The following is a 21,081-nucleotide window of genomic DNA, read 5'->3' on the forward strand; positions in this document are numbered from 1 at the left end:
TTCTTAACTAAATTCAGAATATATTTGCCTGTAACCTCTACGTTATTCATTTATGGTATGAAATTCTGTTTTGTTTTTATATGTGACACTAGGTTTAAAATATAATTTGTATATGTGTGACACTTTAATTTAACTTTTGATTTTATTATGACGTATGGTAAAATGGTAATTTAGTAACACAAACAGAATGAGCATACAGCCAATGGAAGATGCATCACATTAAGCTTACTCAGCGAGTACTATTTTGGAATTTAAATGCTTTGTCTTCAGATATAACAGTTTGGCCTACAGCAGCACTTCCAGAGATGATCTATTCTTAGACTCCTTCAGCAGCTGCCAAAAATGTTGACCTGCACAAAAGGTCAATGTGCTCTCAGCATCTCAGTTTGTACATAATGTGACTGATCTGACAGATTATAAGCTGACTGCTTTAAAGGCCAGGTCATTACCTAACAGAACCATGACTTCTTTTAAGGTTATTCTAGTGTTAGGCACAAACTGGAACAGACTGTCATTACCAATAGATTTTGGTTCAACACATTCTTGATACCAATTAGCAGCAAATCAGAATCAACGGTGATGGAAAACAGAAACTAATGGATAACAGCGGGCTTGAAAGTATGCAAAGCCTGAGATTGCTCAATGCTAAAGATAGTGGGATGAAATTTGAAAATCTGGGTATTAATATACTAAGCAAACTAAAATTTGAAGGAGAGTTTGAGTGACGTTTGGTTCTAAGAGTGAGACCGTCAACCCTGGCTCAAACATGGATGAAGAAGAGTGCTACAGAGTGATAAATGACAGAAGATACAATCAGTCTTTTCTTTTTATGCTTATACATCACAGCCAGCAAAATATCTAAGCTTATACATCATTGCCAGAACAGTATCTATGCTTATCTATGCTTATACATCATTGCCAGCACAGTATCTATGCTCATCTATGCTTATACTGTACATCATTGCCAGCACAGTATCTATGCTCATCTATGCTTATACATCACAGCCAGCACCTGGCAAACTGGCTTTTGTCCAATCATTAACAAAACAAAACAATTTAAGTCAAATTGTTAGAACGATAGTCTGATGTAAGAGACAAAAGCGATTCAAATCCAAGACAGACAACCAACTACATACAGTAAGAAAACACCTGTCACAAGTCACACATCTTTTAACAACTTTTACAATCAGAAGTTTATTTAGAATGACTAAGGTATTTTTTTAAAATCCAGAACATGAAATAATTATTGCTTTAAACCAAAAAAAATTTATATAACACAATTAACTGATTTGTTTTGATGTTCTTGTGACGCACAGTGAGACTGGCTCATCTGAAGTAACAAATCAGATGCGCAATGACTTGAGCGTGAAATCAAATCAATTAGATTGCCATAACATAAAAATTATATCTATGACAATGTGCAACTAATATGAGCATCAACAAGTTGTTCGGTGTCATTTCGATTCTGCTCTCCAAAAATGAAATAATACATGTATAAAAACAACGCACTGCCACTTGCGAATGAGTCACGTATAACTGTAAGGCTTTTGGCAGCTCACACAGATCTACACACTGTGGGCTAAGCTGAACCTCATCCAAACACAGAGAGCCCACTCACTGTATCTTCTGTCATTCCTGTGGTGATGTAAGCTGCCTTGTGAGGCCACCACAACGCAGGGCTCAAATACAGAGAGAGACAGAGGAAGAATTACAGCCTAGGTCTTGTTCTCAGGCCTATCCCATCCTTAACACTTACAGGGGACACCATGTTAGAGCAAGGGTCTCTTGTGACTCTGTGACTGGGGCTGTGATTGTTTAATTATTGATGAGGGATCTTTTTATATATCTGTGTTTTGGTCTGCTTTTTGTGGGCTGTGGCTGATTGCGGTTTATTTTAACTTGGGAAGGTTTACTTACAGGGGTACAGAAAAAGTCCTTCCTCTATAAAGACTGAATGTGCTACCATAGTAATCGCTAGCTAAAGACACACTTTCCTCTGACCCCCAAACCGGTCGGGATAGATTGGCGCGTGATGCTCGAATCAGAGGCTCGACCCCTAGGTGCCTGATCTGGGTGCCCGTCGGCTCCCGGCTGTTGGCTTGCCTGGCTGACTGTGGCCCCAGAGCTCTTGATCCCAGGGCTAGAGCTTCCTTCTCCAACACTGTGGTCTCACCGGTGACCCAGCGATCGCTCGCATCTGGGCCGACATCCATCATTCTCTCACCTGCAGGAGAGCGAAACGGGAACAAATGGAGCGAATAAAATTTCAGGCAGGATACTTAATGTCCTGGTGTTCACAAGTTATAGGCAAATTCATCCGCATGATCAAAAAACGCTAACAACAGAAATGACTTTTTTCATCCAGTTACACTTTTCAAATTAGCTTTTCCTTCAACTGCATTAAAACCACCTAAAAATCTTAAAATATTTATTAAAAAAGACACATCATGATAAATAAAACGCTCTGTGATCTTTAGAAATAATTTAGTTCATTTTACTAGAAAAACACACTATATAACACCTTGCTTCATAATTTAAAAATACCCTTTATGGAAAATAAGCTGCAAAAATGACTAATTTTAAAGTTCTCCAGTTTCTGATTGAAAAAGAAATAGAACCGTTAAAATCTATATTAGATTTTAGAGTTTCTCTTTTCACATATAAAGAGGGCATTTACATAAAATTCTTAAAGGTATAGTAGTAAAAAAAACTGCTTTTTTAACAATTATGAAAAGTTATGACCATTTTGGTTACCTACATTCTAATTGAACGTCAGACAGAGAAACAATACTGGGAAAGATTAATGAATGAAATCATGCTAAAAAGTAAATTTATGATGGTTACTTAATACTTACATAATTAGATCTCAAAACAATCAATCAATCAATGTTTTGACCACTTTAAATTCAAAGTGAAGGGGGAAAAAGGCAAAAGAAACTGACATCTAATCCTTTTAAATCCTTCCAAGAATGAAATAACGTTTGTTATGCCTACAAGTGGATAATGTAAGTGGATTACATGCATTCAGAGGTGTGAAGAATAAAGCCCAGGTGATGCCATTCAGCTGCAAGCTGCGCTGAAGCAAAGTCACAGCTGATGCCTTCAGAGCCAGTGCGATTCAGTGACTGAATGGATTAGACTGCAGTCAGGAAGCATCCATCAAAATCAATGACAATGCCCCTCCACCCACCCCTAGTCTACACCCACCATAACAGATCAAATCAATCACTTGTGCCACTACGGAAATCATATGCTCCACCAAATCCTGACACATTTATTCCTCCGGTATCTCTTGGTGAAATTGTTGACTTTGTAGAACATACAACTGTATGTTATGTGCTGTGAAGACATCATTCACGGCAGTGCTAATGACAAACAAGCAATTTAGAGTGCAATTCAAGCTTTGTTGCTTGTGGCGCACTTTGTTGAAAGCTGTGTTATGCACAAGATAAATGCAGTTCATTGTTAGACACTGATTTCAAAACGGATATTTATATACAGGCCATGCTGTTCTCACACTTCCCATTTCTATGCTGAAATCGCACATCAAATAAATATCACTCTGTTCCTCTATTCTATTTTTTTAGTCATCTCTCGTGCTGATGAAAGAAATGGAAATACTGTAGTGTCTCAAATACACTCCCAACCACTTTCCCCAAGGGGATAACGGGAAGGCTTTTGTCATAATACATACTGACAAGTGAGAGCTCAATCTCCAAGATTCTGCAAAGGGTCTAAATAGAATAGGCCTCAGATTTGTATCTTTGTAAACACATCCATGTTGTTTTTCTTCTGTTCAATCTATATTCATTACTATTAAGTTGTTGTTGTTTTTTGGTTAAAATAAATAAATGACACATGCACAAACCAATCACGTCCAGCCTCCAACCGAGAACAGTTATGTATAATTATGTCATTAATAACTCACCCTCATGTCGTTCCAAACCCGTGAGACCTCCGTTCATCTTCGGAACACAGTTTAAGATATTTTAGATTTAGTCCAAGAGCTTTCTGTCCCTCCATTGTTTAGAAAGGTAATAAAAACATCATCAAAGCAGTCCATGTGACATCAGAGGGTCAGTAAGAATTTTTTGAAGCATCGAAAATACATTTTGGTCCAAAAACTTTATTCAGCATTGTCTTCTCTTCCGTGTCTGTTGTGAGCGAGTTCAAAACACTGCAGTTTAGTGATATCCGGTTCGCGAACGAATTCCAGTTCACCAAATCGAACTGAATCGTTTGAAATCGTTCACGTCTCCAATAAGCATTAATCCACAAATGACTTAAGTTGTTAACTTTTTTAACATGGTTGACTCCCTCTGAATCAAAATTAAAACCAATACCCCTGAGTAATTCATTTACTCAAACAGTACACTGTAGAACTGAAGATGAACACCGAGCCAAGCCAGATAACGAACGAACGATTGACTCGTTCTCGAGGCAAGTTTCTGTCAGACGCGTCCGATTCGAGAACCGAAGAGCTGATGATACTGCGCATGATAATGTGCATCTGAACCGAACTGATTCTTTTGATGATTGATTCTGAACTGATTCTGTGCTAATGTTATGAGCGCGGGTAAACCGAAGGCTTGAATCAAGGGCAATTATCGGCAATGACGTCATTACGCAGAGCGCAAAAAAACGGTGAACCGTTTTCTTCAACTGGTTTATTGAATCGAACTGTCCAGAAGAACCGGTTTGCGGAAAAGAAGTGAACTTCCCATCACTACCTGTGATCCGAAAAAAAGATGTAAGCAGTTCTTGACTCGAGGACGAGTCAATCTTTCATTCGTTATCTGACTCGGCTCGGTGTTCATCTTCAGTTCTCTCTTCACAGCAGTTCAGTCAGTGTCCTGTTTGAGTAAATTAGTTACTCCAGGATATTGATTTATTTTAACTCAGAGGGAGTGTCAGCCACATTAAAAAAGTTAACACCTTAAGTCATTCGTGGATTAATGTGTATTGGAGACGCGAGCTGTTTTCAGTTTGATTTGGTGAACTGGTTCAAGAATATCAGGTTACATCGAGTGATTCATTGAACGGAGGTCTCACGAGTTTGGAACGACATGAGGGTGAGTTAACCCGGTGAACTAACCCTTTAAATTAGATGATACACATGCAACATCATCTCATTATTATTCATAGGTTTTCATAATAAAAGAGTGGTTCAAGCGCACGTTTCCATGCATTTTTAAAGACACTGAATGTAAAAAATGTAAAAACAAAAAATGCATGTATGCACTTTATGGATATGAACAAGATCACTTTATTATTATTTATGTGAATAAAATTCAAAAACATTTCATAAAGCCTGCCTGTTTAATTCTAATGGTCAAAAAGAGTGTGGAGAATGGTCATGACTAGGTAAATTATTACCATTTTGATATTATAAACATTATAACTAGACCTAACATCAATAGATAAAGAGAAATAAAATTTTCATTTTCACTTTACATTCAGCCAAATACCTGTGCATATTTAAACATGTTTGATTTTATTGTTAATGTGTGAGCTGCTTTTTGCAGTTACCTCTTTATTATTACCCCTCTGAGACCTGTCTTACCAGAAATGCCTAGAGATTTAGCATAATGTGTGATTTATCTGAGTGAGCAGCAGTGTAAACACATCCAAAATAAACAGAACATGTGATTTAAGTCACTTTAGCATTAAGCCATACGAAAGCTTTGTGTGAGGATCAGACTGAAATGTAGCTCATTATTCACCGAAAAGGTCATGTTTACAGGTGAGAAACAATGGTCAGCTTACCATTTTTAAATCTAAATGAAAAGGTAAATGAGATTTCAGAGCTTCAGTTGAGAGGAAGATTATCAATGAAGGGGGAACACATCAGAAAACAAAATTTCTTTCAGTTCCTCACATAAACTATCAAAGCAGACTTAGAATATAGCAAATAATTTGTATGGGCTACTGACCTTTTAAAGTGTTTTTTTTTTTTTTTATGCAGTTTTTTTAAGCTGTATGGCCATGGTCGCTATGAGCTGCCACTGTATGAAAAAAAAAAATTGTCAGCCTAATAACAGCCTATGGGTTTGTAATGACATGTGCGCACACAGCCCTCCTTCCAGGACAGGTGAGGAAAAGGGCAAGAAAACTAAATCATGAAACCCACACGACCCAGGACATAATGTTTTTGTACTTTGTTACAGACCACTGGGAACCAGAACATTCAGGAATAAAAAGTTCCCATATCCATCTATAAATGTTAAGAACCACTACTGTATGGCCCATTACTTTTTCTAGAATTATATTGGACATTATGCAATAAAAAAGAACATTACCTAATATATATTGACACGGTTGAAACACACTGCACATCCCTGTTAATGTTTTCATTTACTCGGTCTAGAAGTTTATTCTTGTTCTTTGTTTATTCTATTTTTTGTTACAAGCTCTGCAATTTTACACACGACTGAAAAAAAGTTAATATAGTAATTAATTTTGAGAGTATAATGTGTACCTGCAGGCACTCGTTGGGCCTCATCCTGAAAACCTCTGGCTCCTTCTTTAGCTTCCAGGGGTATTTGTGGCTCAGCGGCTTCGTCTTCTGTAGTCTCAGAGTCTAACACAAACAAATAAGACATTATGTTAGAAACAACCACCTGTAATGATGACGCATATCGAACGAAGAAAATAATTGAGTAAACAATTTTTGCTTTCGTGAGGAAAAGTGTATCGCTTGAGCAAAAAAAAAAAAAAAAAAAGAGCAAGATTTGGGTTGATACATAGTGATAAGTGAAATGAATAAATAGAAATGGGGTTTGAAATGGGAGCTTGGTAGGGAAAAAGAGAGGATGAAAATAAGCCTAAAGATGAAAATAAACATTACCATAACTTTGTTTCCGACAGGAGCGGAAAACTTCGCTTCCATAGTGGCAGAGGAGAGAAGCAGACAAGACATCACCATTACTATAGAGACGAATCCCATCCCAGAAAACAGATAAAATGGACACATCTGCACAGTTTACTAGTCGCACCACTGCCACATGCTTTTGCTTTGTTTTCTGTGTTTAGAATAATTTCTGAACTTCCATTGGGCAAACAATGGTAAGAACTGGTAATGATGGTCAAACAGGCCAATTAAAATTCAAAATGACTTACTTAAAGGCTTAGTTAGTTAAAGAATGTCTCCGCACATTAAATTAAATGTAATCTCATTTTTAATTACGTAGGATCTTTTTTCAGTTGCCCATCAAACCCTGTAGGCTCAATCATGCCTGTATAAATTTGTAAAAGGAGCAACAAACTCTCAACTACTGTTAATCAAATATTTCTCATCTCAGACAAGATAAGGATTTTAAGCTTTTAAATGCATATTTTTCAATCATTTATGTATAATATATTAAGCCAGTTTTAAAATGAGATCAAGGCTCATTTAGTTACCCAGATAGTGCTGCAGTAAATAATCTACTGTGTATTCCTAACTATTAATGTTTATCAGAAACAACATTTGAATCCATGTGGTTCATATAATTAATTTTTTAATGTAATTTTTAATTTAATTTAATTTAATTTAATTTATATATAATAAAAAAGGACTAATATGAATTCTCATGAAAGAAAATGTTGTAATAGATCCTGATCTTCAACAGAGAATGTAATAAAGAGAGTAATCCACATGAATTCTGACTGTCTGATTAATTATTTAAGGCATAGTTTCAATTTAACGAGCTTTTATAGGGAGCCACATCTAAAACCTCATCATATCAGTGCAAAAGTGCTTCAATGCTAGGCTTTTTGCATTATTGATGCTGAGATTACAGTGCCTTTGTACATAAAGTGAACTGATTCATTGTTCGGCTCCTCTTTATCAGAACGAGCAGACAGAAAATTTGTCTAGCATGACTTCTCAAACCCAAGCACACAGGCACAACACTGACACTGACTGACATCTTCAATAATCATCAAAAACACAATGATTTATTACAAATCACAACAACAACACAAAATCCAACAACACTAACAATTCATAAGCAGATGCACAGTCAGAAATTAATACTGGGGAAGCGTTACATAGAGCTACTGCATTGAGGAGATGGATTTAAGAGTGTGCAGATTGATATAACGCAGTCCAAATTATTTTATAATTATCAGACATGAATATTAATGATATCCCCATTAGCAGTCATTTATAATAAACCCTTATCACAGTTAATGCGAGCAGTGCAGCAACTTTATGCACAATTTAGGGCACACAATTTAGATCATGAACACTCCCTATGATGTATGCCTTCCAGGTGTCTCTGATGAGGTTATGGAAGTCCTTAATTTAGATATTGATTACAATAACATATCCAAAGGGATATTAGATGACTTTTTTTGGCTTGCCTCAGAGAATCAAGTGAGAGAAATCCTAAATCTGAATGATTTATCGTCAATCTCCAGATGCTACAGAGGCTTAGACTTTGTTTTGGCACACATTTGTGTGATACTTCACAGTAAGAAACTACTTTTGGAAGTTGCATGTGTTACAATTAAAGACGAGCACTGTTTTCTGTCTTGTGTTGGTTGTTTATATATTTCATACTGAAACAAGAAGTCTGGCCGAGATATCAGGGAGCTAACTAAACAGATAAATGACTTTAACGCAGCAAAATTGATTAAAAATTAATGTTGGTGTTATATATTTCACTTGGATGTTATAAGTTGCACTGGGTAAATACAGCTGGATTAAACAAAAACGGTGTCTGTCTTCATTTCAGGCTGCAAAGCAACAAAATTTGATTTTTTCAAAGGGGATGGGGTTATTTTCTATATCCACTGCAAATTACAAAAAGTACTAATTACTAAAAGGCTAGTTACTAAAACTTAAATAAAGCTAAACAGAAACATACATTTAAAACAAATCACAAAATTCAATGAATTCACAGAAAAAACTGAAAATATAAAAATAAAAGCTAATTCAAAATATGACAAATATTCTAAAACAACATAAATGATATAAAACACTAGTTTAAATTCTTCACATTCAGGTCAGTCCTCCGTGTCATTCCAATTCCATTTCCAATTTATATTCAATTTACTCATTCTCATGACTTCAATTCTTCAATTTTACATTATTCTCATGACTGCTAGCAGATGATTACTACAAGATAAGATGCATTCTCTTTCAAACTGTAAAGGGAAAAATCTATGCATCCTTGATTTTAAACAAAGACTAGATATTTAATGACTGACAGACTGAAGAGTTATCGTGAGATCGCTCTTGTAATAACCTGTTATCTATAAAGCCAAACACACCATGAGTGAACCGCCCAAATGTTCGGTTAGAGTGTCCGGTTTTCTGGAAAGAAAAAGAGAGACGAGGTATGTTAGTGGTAGCACAGAGTTTTCAAAATGTATGATTGTCACCTCAAATGAGCAAAACAAACAAGCATTTCAAACAGTAGAAGATGGATAAGAGCGCTTTTGAAATGAGAACAAAGATTTAGCGATGGCTACCGCTTGTGCCACTTGTTGGTCTTCAAAAAAAAACATGTCCGTCTTTGCTCTCCTAACCTAGATTTTAAATCTTATGTAGGGTATTTGGTAAATGAGAGGCTGAAAAATTAAAAAGATCCCTGCGTTGGTGTAACCGCATGTCACCTTAGATTAAATGCATCTGCTAACTGACAAGTATGAATGCTTCCAGTACAGCTTTAATGGGCTAAGAAATGGTTGATCTTATTCTGTTAGTAGCTGTTATTCGCAGTTTAAGTAACATGCAAAAGGCATGCAATTTCTTTGTCCATTTCTAAACAGATTAATCTTGTTTAAGGGGAAATGTGATTGCCAGCTTCCCAGTATAGCTTCCTATCCACCTATGTTAAATTTTCACAATGGATGAATGTAAACCAAAGCAACAGTGTAGATGTATCAGGCAATGGCTGTCTGTCACTCCAAATCCATTAGTTACAGGGAGAAATGAAATCCTAATGGCTGAGGCACCAGTAATTTCAACCCCTTCTTCTGAGAATCTGCTCCCTAACCAGATTAGCTAAGGACGTGGGCCAGCCGTTTCAGAGAATTGTGCCTGGAGGTTTGCAGGGCTGGTGAAGGGGAAAGGCAAATAAAAGTGGATGAACTTTTAGAGGAATTACAAGTCAGCCATTTGAATTAATTTGCTTAAGCTCAGCTCTTTCTGCTTGTTGTAAAGCAAGCATTTACAGGGCATTAAAACATCTAAATAATTCATAGGCTAAAAAGGATTCATGTGCATGTGATGCTGGTTCATTTGTCATTAGCCTCCATGTTTGGCATCTTAATGGACGAAAAGGCTGGTTCCACTTCACTGCACAAGTGCCATGCATTATGCAAAAGATCTGATTTCTTCTATTACCTTGATTAGTCAAATCTAACAACACAGCCACCACAGAAATGCATTTTATGGTCAGTCCACACAAAGGCGGCTATTGACAAAGCCTACACTCACTTGAGTCGCTACAAGTACCATTAGCATTCATTTACATGTGTTTCTTGGCCGACACTGTTAAAGAAAGTGTACATTTATGTAACATTTTAGATTATGCATTAAATAAGTAATGACAATTTTAATAGATTTAAAATTTTCTGAAAATAAAATCCTAAAAAAATAGCTTTTTTCCCATTTAATGTCCACTGGGTAAATATTATGCATCTAATAACTCTACCATATGGTAATAAAATTACCATAAAAGCCACATTTGTTTGAGTTGGCATTCATGTTTTTAGAACAAATGATGCAAATTCTAGGATATATTCGCAACTGCTAACCCTATATGGTCCATAATAATAGGGGTGCTTGCTTTTTCAAACTGCACTAGTTACAGCAAAGTCAATAAATCCACAAAACTATTGATTCCCCAATCTATACTTTAAATGGTGAGGTTGACATAATGTTTGAGCTTTGGTTCCTTGTCCCATGATAATTCTGGAAGCTGGTAGTAACCGAGGGCCCTTCAAGCTTCGATTACATTTTCCAAACTGACACTTATCCAAAATGACCTGCCAAATGCACACTCGCTCCTTTGATTGTGAGCAGGCCACCGAGGGAGGATCTTCAGCCAGCCATCTGTGCTGTGAAGAGCTGAGCGACGCTCATCTGACTGGGTCATGCAGAAGTAAACATGGACTCATCATTTGACATTCAGTGACGTTGTATTACAACATCAAAAATGGCTGCAAAAAGATATAGGCACCACAATTTTATTATAGTCCTCTTTGTCCAGTAGCTACATGGTAACAAAGATAAAATGAAATGGAATATCCAAATCTCTAACAGGATTACAATATACAGTCTTAATGGTAAAACAAAATGAATATTGCTAATTAACTTGATAAATTAGTGTTTTCTTCAACATGGTAGATTTGGAGCTAAATTTGCGAATTTTGTAAAGAAATTGTGATTGTACATGCAATGCTAGAGTAATGGGTAATTTTTTCAGTGCATATATGTGATTACTAAGATCTTCTGAAATATTATAGTGGTTAAAGTGGTAGAAAGGGTTTTCTGGGTGGTTGCTAGGGTGTTCTAGATATCCCATATAACGATGCTCCCTTCTAAAGTACCTTCCTTTGGCCAATGTTGCATGCATACTTTATAATGAAGCCAATGAATGCATTACAAGACCAATTAAAACAATCAGATAAGATGGTGGGTAAAGCAGAAGAAACATCCCAAAAACAGAACCATTTGAAAACAGCTAAATCCATCCTAGAATGAATTACAATAAGCTTAATTTGAAAAATAAATAAATAAAAATAAAAACAAGATGGTGGATAATTCCAATAATATCAAAATTGTATTCAATAATGAAAGATATTCATAATTAAATACTTAAATCTATTAAATTTGAACTTTTTATCTCATATGTGTGTGTGTCTTTAACTTAGCAATATACTAACACCAAACTCCTTTGGCTAGTAGGTTAGAGATATAAAATGTTTTAAAAACATGAAACAGTCATTGGTTGGCACCAAAACAACAGCAGCTGCATGAAACAAAGCTTCCTTTGTGGTCTTTTTCTAGCTACTCTAATTCTTCAGACAAAAAAATTCTGAGCCCTGTTGGTCAGCACCTTGGAGAGCTCACATGATTTTTCCTTTCAGCCCACACCACATGCAGTCATACGGGATGAATCAAACAACTCTAGGCAACAGCTCTAGCCATTTTGATGCATCACTTTTACCTTCTTGGTCACCAGGTAATTTATATGTTGCCAGGTTAGGCTCAGACTGAAGTCTGATGAATGCTGCCAGGCACTATTTAATCTGGGTTATGGTATCTGCCTTCTGCTTTAGCGCCACTCTTTCAACCCTGAGCGAGTGGGCTATTTCAATCTCACCCGGTCTAACTTTTCATTACTCCTGCCAATGCAGCAAGTGAATCACTTCACACCTTAAGGAACACATCTCCCTCAGCTACCCACTGCGTTCCCTAATGCTTGTGAGTCAGCAGGGCAGGTTTAGAAAAAACAGTGGGAGCTCACATTATTCACGGGCACCTCTAGGTATACTGTATGGTCACTGTATTGATATTACTCAAACATTCTGGTTAAAGGTTTGTTCTAAACACTCTAAACACTTGTGTCACTATGCAATCTCATTAATGTTAAACAGAAGTTTTACACTGATGGTCAATTGGTAGCAATTTCTGAAAGGTACATGGTCAGAATAATTGTATCTTTAGCGTCTCACTGGGTCAGTAGCATCAATGGGACACATCTGCACCTTACCTTAAAAAGTGCTTATAAGTACCTTAAATGAATCTTTTCTAGTAGCATTTAAGGCACCCTTCGGGAATAGACCAGGAAAAAAATATAGGTTTGAGGCTACTATCCCAAAACCCCAATTTTTGCAAAATTTTTCTTACAGTGCATGTTTTATGCACTGCAGTTCATTTTGAGAGAGCTCTCAAAAAGAGAATTTGCTATTGACTGTACCTTGTCGGGCAGCATTTTCACCTTCAAGTGGAATTTGAATCAAAGATTCATCCTTGATTCCATCAAAAAAAAAAAAAAAAAAACCTTAGTAAACAAGATTATGCAAAAGAAGACTTTTTTGCAGGTTTTGGGCACAGCTAACGGCAAACAAGCTGTGTGCTGAGTGTCATAACAAAGGCACTAATGTGGTCTTATTTATAAAAATAAAAAAAACACCTAAGCTTCTTTTGCTGCCTTGGAAGAAGTGACATGTCCATTAGAAAATGTGAATCTACTGTAGTTACCTTTAGTATCAGAAATGGGATATGTTGTTTCCCAAAAGCACATCAATTGGAGGGATGAAATAATTACATATTGTTCAAATGACAGGATAACAAAATGAAACCACCATTTATCCTACATCTGAAACTATGACTCAGCCACCTGTTCGGTATCCGTCTGGTCTCTAAGCTAAATCTCTTCCCCATCCACCCGCCTGTCTCCGTCTGCCGTCTAAGATCCAATTATCTTTTTTTCCACCCATCCCCCTCTCCTCTCCTTCACACCCACTTTTCCTTTCATCTTCAGAAGGATTTCTATAGCCCTGAGATGAAGAGCTAAGAGCGCGTCCTGCTCGCACCTGTAAAATGTCACAATGACACAAATTTGTCAAAAGAAAGACACTCTCTTGCATTTAAAGCCAATGGCAAAGCAGTTGTGTGCAGATTGTTCATTTTCACTTTATGTACCGTGAAAGGAGGGGGCACGGTTTGCATTTTGACCCTGGCGGTCTATATACAAGACAAATCAGCAGTCATTAGTGGTGTTTGCTGAGCCAAAATATTACAAATTGCCATTTAAAGGGATAATTTACATAGAAAAGGTATTCACCCTAATGTTATTCCAATATTTTCCTAGATTACAAAAATAAAGAACATTCGACCCCTTTGACTTTCAATTTATGCATGTATAATGTATGCAAAAGACAAAAAAAATAATAATTTCAAAACATATTTTGTTTCACAGAAAAATTTATATATTCAGGTTTTGCTACAAAGTGAGGTTTTTAAACCAGAATATCAAGGAATGTCTGTTCTCTTTTGACTTGGACCAGTAAGTATCCCCCTAGCAACACACTAAAACACCTTAGCAACAACACAGCAGTGCTTTAGCAGTGGGATCTAATTCTGGAGTACAATAACAGCCTGCTGTTGTGATGCTATCTGGTTGCAGTGCGTATTGAATGTAGTAAATAAAAGACTACAAATGTAATCATTTTAGTCGATGGTCTTGATGTAAAAATCTTCCTGTTAATGCACTGAAGTGTGACGTAGACAAATTTACGATCCTACAGATCCCTAGAAACATGCATCAGGGAAAAATGGGTTGCTGCTACGAGCATTTCTGTTTTATTGCATTTGGACAAGACAGCAACCTACATGCTGACTTGCCATATGTCTTTTGTAGTGGTGCAAAATCTAACATTACGAGTCACATATTCAATGCAGGTTTCAAAATGAAACTTTTCTATTATAAACAATATCTTGGTTTTCTTATCCCTTAAGGAAGACCCCTTATGAGGCGACAGCAGAGCACCCAGGGGGGCTGTAATCTTTGTATCTGGGACATCCTGGGTTCCTAGTTTAACCCTGAATGCATCAGAATCTGATGGGGTTTAATGAGCCATGGACATTCACCTATTCAGCTGTAATCATCCTCATTAGACTATCCAGATGGGTGCCGTTTGTTTACAAGAAAAGGGTGGGGCGCAGGAGTGCGAATGAGTGCTAACAGCCCTAAAGGAGGGAATTGGGTCAAGTCTCCCACAGACGGAGCGCAATGAATAAAGAAAACACACACATATGGGTCAAACTGAAACTCCCAGTCAGTTATGAGTCAACATGCAAGTCAAGAAAAATAAGGCATGCAAGTACTCACCTGAAAACGTTTCTTGGACCAGATTTTCTTCATGGCTTGAAGTAATCCTGGTCTTTTGTTGCGTTTAACCGAGGGGGGAGTGACGTTTTCTGGAAGCTGGGGATTCACGGTCAGACCCGGTGGTGACCTGATAGTATCGGTAGCATGATCTGAATCCAGCTTGGACTGCTGAAAAACCACTTGAGAAAGGAAAGTACCCAACTGATTGGCAATTCACCTGATGTAATTTCTCTGAGACCAAAACTTCCCTCTTAACTTGATTTTTCTGAGCATACTTCTTATAAACTCAATTATGTATTATAAAGTTGTTCCGCTGCAGCTATTGCGCTGTTGTTCTTTCAATTAAGGCAGCAGCTCAAACTAACACCAGAACAAAAACCATTCGAGAAAAAATAACCAAGGAGACGGCTTCAGGATTCCCAGAGGCAAATAATCAGACTCGGCTCTAAACCATCACTTGAGAATTGACCAATAAGAGAGCAGAATAATAAACTCAACCAGCAGCAGCAAGCAAAGGACTGTATGTGTGGAAAGGTAAGCAGAGAGAGAGCGCGTACGAGCGAGAAAGGGAGAGAAACCACTACCCTGCACCGTTTCGGGGGAAGGGAGGGGAGAAAGACAAAAAGAGAGAGAGAGGAAGGGAAATATAGACAGATTGAGTAAGAGAGAGAGAATGAGTCAGTCCTATTGAGCCTCGCAATGAGGGATGCCAGTTGGCAAATCCTTTTTCATGCCCCGTTTTGTCCCCCCCCCCCTCCCTTTCTTGTTCTATTGTGCACCGAGGCAGAACGTGTCTCTCCTGCCCAGCAGCAGCAGCTCCAGTCGGGAGTCTCCTCACCCACTGCCTTCGTTTCATATTCTGGATCAATGTCTGTGACGTCAGAGCAGCCCCAGTCGATGGTGCCTTTTTGCAACCAACCATAGGCACATTTTAAAAACAATTTTAAAATTGTTGTCTCTTTGTCTTCTTAACCCCCAAGGTACTTGCAAATGATTGCACAGATACTATTTAAATTGAACTGAGATGATGACATCACTGAATTAAATGATGAACTGCCTTTAACTGTCATTTTGCATTATTGACACACTTTTTTCCTAATTTTCCTGTTGTTCAGTTGCTTTGACGCAATCTTTTTTGTTTAAAGCACTATATAAATAAAGGTGACTTGACTACTGGAGGATAAAGCACTGGTTATGTTCTGTGAATTTTCACGGGCGAAATCCAGTCATTTCAATAGGAATCTTCATGATTGGAATTTGATTTTTTCATAAGTGTGTGCTTCACACATTGCTACGCAACTAATAAGAGACAACAAATCTTTTTTGCCCTTGAAATTTCACCAAAATTGCATTAATGTGACCACACCTTAAACAATTTCAGTCATGTTGCTGATGTACCATGTCATGAACGATATGGAATGCTTTCCACCTAGAACTTCAAAGCAGGTGCTCTTCTTATCTATTTAAATCAATCAAGAAATACAAACTTACAGCGCCTTACACAGAAACTCAATCCTGATCTTGACTCTATTTTTCCATAATTCGTCTTGGCTAAGACCTGTAAACATTGTAAAGCAGTCCTTTCCAACTGATAGCTGCAGGAATATATCTACCATGGCATTAATGATACATCAGTACACATTTGTACTGTTGCATAGTATATCGCCATGCAGCAGATTCCAAGATGTCTACACATTCCTCATAGCTCCTCCTACAATAGTTCAAACTAATTGATGCATTTAGTTTTATTAAAAGGTTTATTAGAAAGTACATCCCTTGGACAGAAATCAAATATCTCTAATTAGAAGACCGAGGCAATCATGTGCTGTATAATGAAATCATGAATTATAGAGTCTCGCATTTGCGGTCTGTGGAGACTCATTGATTTTGAACTCTTTAATTTCACGAGAGCACATAATCTGTTCAGTTACAGTAGCAAAGTACGTCATACAACAAAAACACGCTCAAAATGACATTGGGAAATGGACTGCGGTCTATGACGTGGCCACTGAAATGGATTGACATTTTTCATAGCCAAACTGCTCTCACTATACAGGCTGATGTATCAAGGATGTTTTGAGAGAGCCAGACACCTTAAACATTCCCTTATTCATTCTCATCAGCTGGATTGTTGTTTCCTTCATGTAGTGTTGTCCACACCTGGGTCCTTTTGTTTTAATGTATTGAACATTAAGCCAACATGCATACAGAGAAACTCAAAAACACATCATCTAGATATAAAATATATTTATAATGCATATATCATTGAAAAACAGTTTAATTGGTTCACAACCAATTTAATGTTTATTAGTTTAGATGGTCAGCCATGAAAAATATTATACTTCTGTTTAATCACAATTAATGAAGTCAAAATCTTATTTATATTCTCAAGGCACATTCCTTATCAGGATTGCTGCAAATTATTCAAAATGATTGTTTTAATAATTTCTATCCAAATGTGCTTTGCCTCAAACAACATTCATTTTCATCTGATATCACAAATCCTTATTTTGATTCCCGTTTCGCCCAGGAATTCATCAGATAACTATAGTAAAATGGGTCGGAAATTCAGAATTGGAGATGCTAAATATGAGCTCTCATTTATCCGTATCTGCTTATGGATTGGATATGAAGTTGTGCATGTTAATTTATGCTTATTTTAACATTTAGATAACCTAAACCCTACACTATATTTTCTTGTATTATTATTCAGCAAGGTTGCAATATAATATGATCGTCACAGTATCAGACAGAATTGTGAAATTGGTGCATCCCTAGTTAGAATGCCATTTCATGTTGATTCAATATGTGATTCGATCTGTTTTTTCTCAGATGTGAGGTGCTCGTTCAATGATCTGAACAGTAGAGTTACAAACTAGACTGCCAATTGACCTAGTCTCATTCTAAACACATTTTCTGTGTGACTTTATTCTATCTTTCTCTTCAGCCCTCTCTCGTTCTCTCTGACAGACAGTGGTCAATATCTGAGGGACCAATACAGCTCGCTCTTTTCCCTGTTTCATGGATCCTATCAATCTGTCTTTTAAGAACAATTATAAGGCTCAGCTCTATTCCACCAGGTGTCACAAAACTCATACATGCATTCATGTTGTTTTCACCTGTAAAATTCCCACATACTCACTGACTCTAGCAGAGACATTGATTCATGGTGCTGAATACCAATGTTTTTGATTTAGGTTACGAGTAGAGGGGTCAGACGAAGATGAGTTAAATAAATAAAAAAATATAGATTACACACATTAATAGATTTTTTTTTAAACGCAATAAGCTTTTTACAAATGCACCAACCTATACATAATATAACATAATAATAATAATAATATAATATATGTTACACATAACATATTTAGAAATAAATATATCAAAAGTCTGAGGTCAGTACTTTTAGGTAGCAATTTATTTTACAGCCCTGTTTCACATGTACATACTATGTATTGTTATAGTGATTACAGTAACTGGGTAATAACTACAGTAGATACTAACCCTGAACCTAACCCTAACCTATGTAGTTATATTACCAATTATTTTTAGGTAAGTACATTGTAAGTACACATAATTTAAAATCAAGTGCAACCAAGATTTCTATTTCAAATAAGTAAAAAGACTGTCTTGGAAACTCTTCACTCATAGCTGCAATTGCCTAGCAGGAAGTGAAATAATGGCCTCCTATCTTAATATGATTGGTGCTCATACAGAGTCAATATGAGAGTTAAGTGAAAGTGATTAAAACAAACAGTGAGTCCTCCTCCAGGAATCAGTCCCTCCAGTAAGGGACCAAGTTCCCACTGCACATCCACTGAAAACTCTCCACGCTTAGATCAACAGGGCTTCCTATTACCTTCTCCCCAGGGAACCATCGAACGAAATATGCAGCAATTCCAGAAGCCCTACAAGCACAGTGTATTAACCAAAACGACTCTATTTAACAAGAACAAGTCACATAAATCACAGGTCATGGGCATATCAGCACATTTCTGTATGTGCTTTTGATGGGAGTCAAGTAAAGAAAGTTCAGGCTAATATATATATATATATATATATATATATATATATATTTACTAATATTTGCTCTGCAAAACAAAATTAATTGGTAAGTAGCATCTGTGTTCATTCAGTTTGAATTGGTATAAATGGATAAAACACAAGCTCTCACTTTCGGCCTAACATCTACTTTTGTGCTTCAGAGAAGAAAGCAAATAATACCAGGGTTGGAATGACTTGAGGGTGAGTAAATGAAGACAGAATTCTTCTTTTAACCCAGTCTTAGCTCTGGCTTGACTAATGAAAGATGTACGCAGACACCATCAATGCCCTCAATGGTGCTGCAGACAGCAGCATTTAGATTATTCATTCCATACACACACACACACACACACGCACGATCCGCATATAAATGGCCTTCTACCTATCTGAACACATTCATTTGCAAAATGCACATGCAAGAGCCAAGTCAAGATCTAGTTTGCTTCTTACAACAAGGAAGAAAGGAAAATGCAGTGATATCCTTTTTTTTTTTTTTTTTAAGTATTGTGGCAGTATAATGATAATTTATATATATAGTACTGTGATACAGGCACTTGCAGAGGGGTGTGCTTTGGGGACTCTTTTGGGGACTAGCAAACGTCAGACCACTGATTCATCAAACCCGCTTTCATGCAGTCTGTGTTCTTCTTACTATTTTGTAGTAAGCAACGAATATATATTTAGGGGAAATGTATCATAGTAAAAGTATACATTTTAATTAGGAAATGTAGTGGAGTAAAAGTTGGCTGAAATATAAAAACTAAAGTAAAGTACAGATACTCCCCAAAATAGTAGTGAACTGGCACACACACACACACACACACTGAGAAAGCTAATCCTACAGTGGTTCTTCTACATTCCCAGTGTCCCCACAGGATTTTGTGAGACTGTGATGGGTGCACATTTTTCTCTAGTCTAGAGGGTTCTGCGGGTATAAGAAATGTTGTTAATTTGACATTTAAATGCATAAATTTGGTGCATTTTGAGAGCAGAATCAGGTTACTAGATCAATGAAGAAATATGTGCTCTTTTTTAGTAGTAGTAATTTACTTATTAGTAGCATAGATGGTATGGGTGCTCCGATCACGATCGGCCGATCGTTAATGCGCATCTCGTCAGTAAAGGGGTCATATGATGCGATGCAACACGTAAAAATTGAGTACGTCATTATAGTCAGTACTTATGTCCCAACACACACGCCACATTTATATTAGGTTTTATTGGATTTGTCTGGTCGCGCTGGGACACGGCATCCCAGTATGGTGAGGGGCGTAACATTTCCGTCACACGCTTGAGGTATTCGGCCAATCACAATACACTGGACAGCTGGCCAATCAGAGCACACCTCGCTTTTCAGAAAGGCGCAGCATAGAGGAGAAACAATAATGTACAGTATGTGGAAAAGAATGTGTTTTACTTAAACCCCATAAACACATTTCATTACACCAAATACACAAAATAATGTTCTTTGTTTAGCAATGTCATATGACCCCTTTAATTTTGTCAAACACTCTGCAACAAATCCTCCTTTTGTTTCTTATGGGCCAATGAGGGTCTTTTTTTGTTCACACTGAAGTAGATTTTATATAATAAAAACAATAGTTCGGCCAATCCGAGGCCCCTGCACACGTGGGGCCCCTATGTTACAGCCTAGGCAAGCCTTTGCGTTAATCCACGCCTGACCCCATAGTATAAGTCAGAAGACAAAGCCTCACATCATTAGCTTGAAATTACTGCTTGTAGGAGGATCCATTTTTTAGGATACATTTTTTTATTGATGTTGCATATATAGGGCATTGTACAAGCATCCCTTGAATAAACGCTGAGACTGTTAATTTTTTATTTCTCCATATATAGATGCCTCTATTTCACATTTGAGACCAGAGCACCATATAGACTTTATCAAAGAATTTTCAGAATTTCTATCAATAGAAGATAAAGACAAAGTCTGCAGATGAAGTCTTATTTTAACATAGGCCTACATGTAGATAATGAAAATATGCATTGGGCTTAGCATTTATAGACATTCGAAATTCTGTTGGGGCGAACTTGTGTCAGGACCTGTACTCATTGTCATAACATACTGTAGCATAACATACTTTAGAGTAGATTTAATATTATCACATGGAACTGATGGAGTCAATGGAATTGGACATACTCCTTATAGCTAATAAGTAACTCCTTGTTACAAATATGGCAGAAC

General features: G+C 36.9%; 1 protein-coding gene across 4 annotated transcripts in view; it reads right to left on the reverse strand.

Annotated features, from left to right (window-relative positions):
* Positions 1-21,081, reverse strand: part of LOC113053005 (striated muscle preferentially expressed protein kinase-like) — an 82,150-nt gene that overhangs the window by 45,289 nt on the left and 15,780 nt on the right. For 2 of the 4 annotated variants that reach the window (XM_026217588.1, XM_026217587.1), the window contains exons 2-3: positions 6,479-6,580; positions 2,104-2,224 (exon numbers count right to left, since the gene is read on the reverse strand). In XM_026217588.1, coding sequence (XP_026073373.1) covers positions 2,104-2,224; positions 6,479-6,580 — 223 coding nt within the window. Of the gene's footprint in view, positions 1-2,103; positions 2,225-6,478; positions 6,581-6,847; positions 6,883-9,258; positions 9,302-14,834; positions 15,646-21,081 lie in introns of those variants that run through there. The other 2 variants (XM_026217589.1, XM_026217590.1) reach the window with 2 other exon arrangements.

This window comes from Carassius auratus, chromosome 34, assembly GCF_003368295.1.
Source record: "Carassius auratus strain Wakin chromosome 34, ASM336829v1, whole genome shotgun sequence".
Taxonomy (NCBI): domain Eukaryota; kingdom Metazoa; phylum Chordata; class Actinopteri; order Cypriniformes; family Cyprinidae; genus Carassius; species Carassius auratus.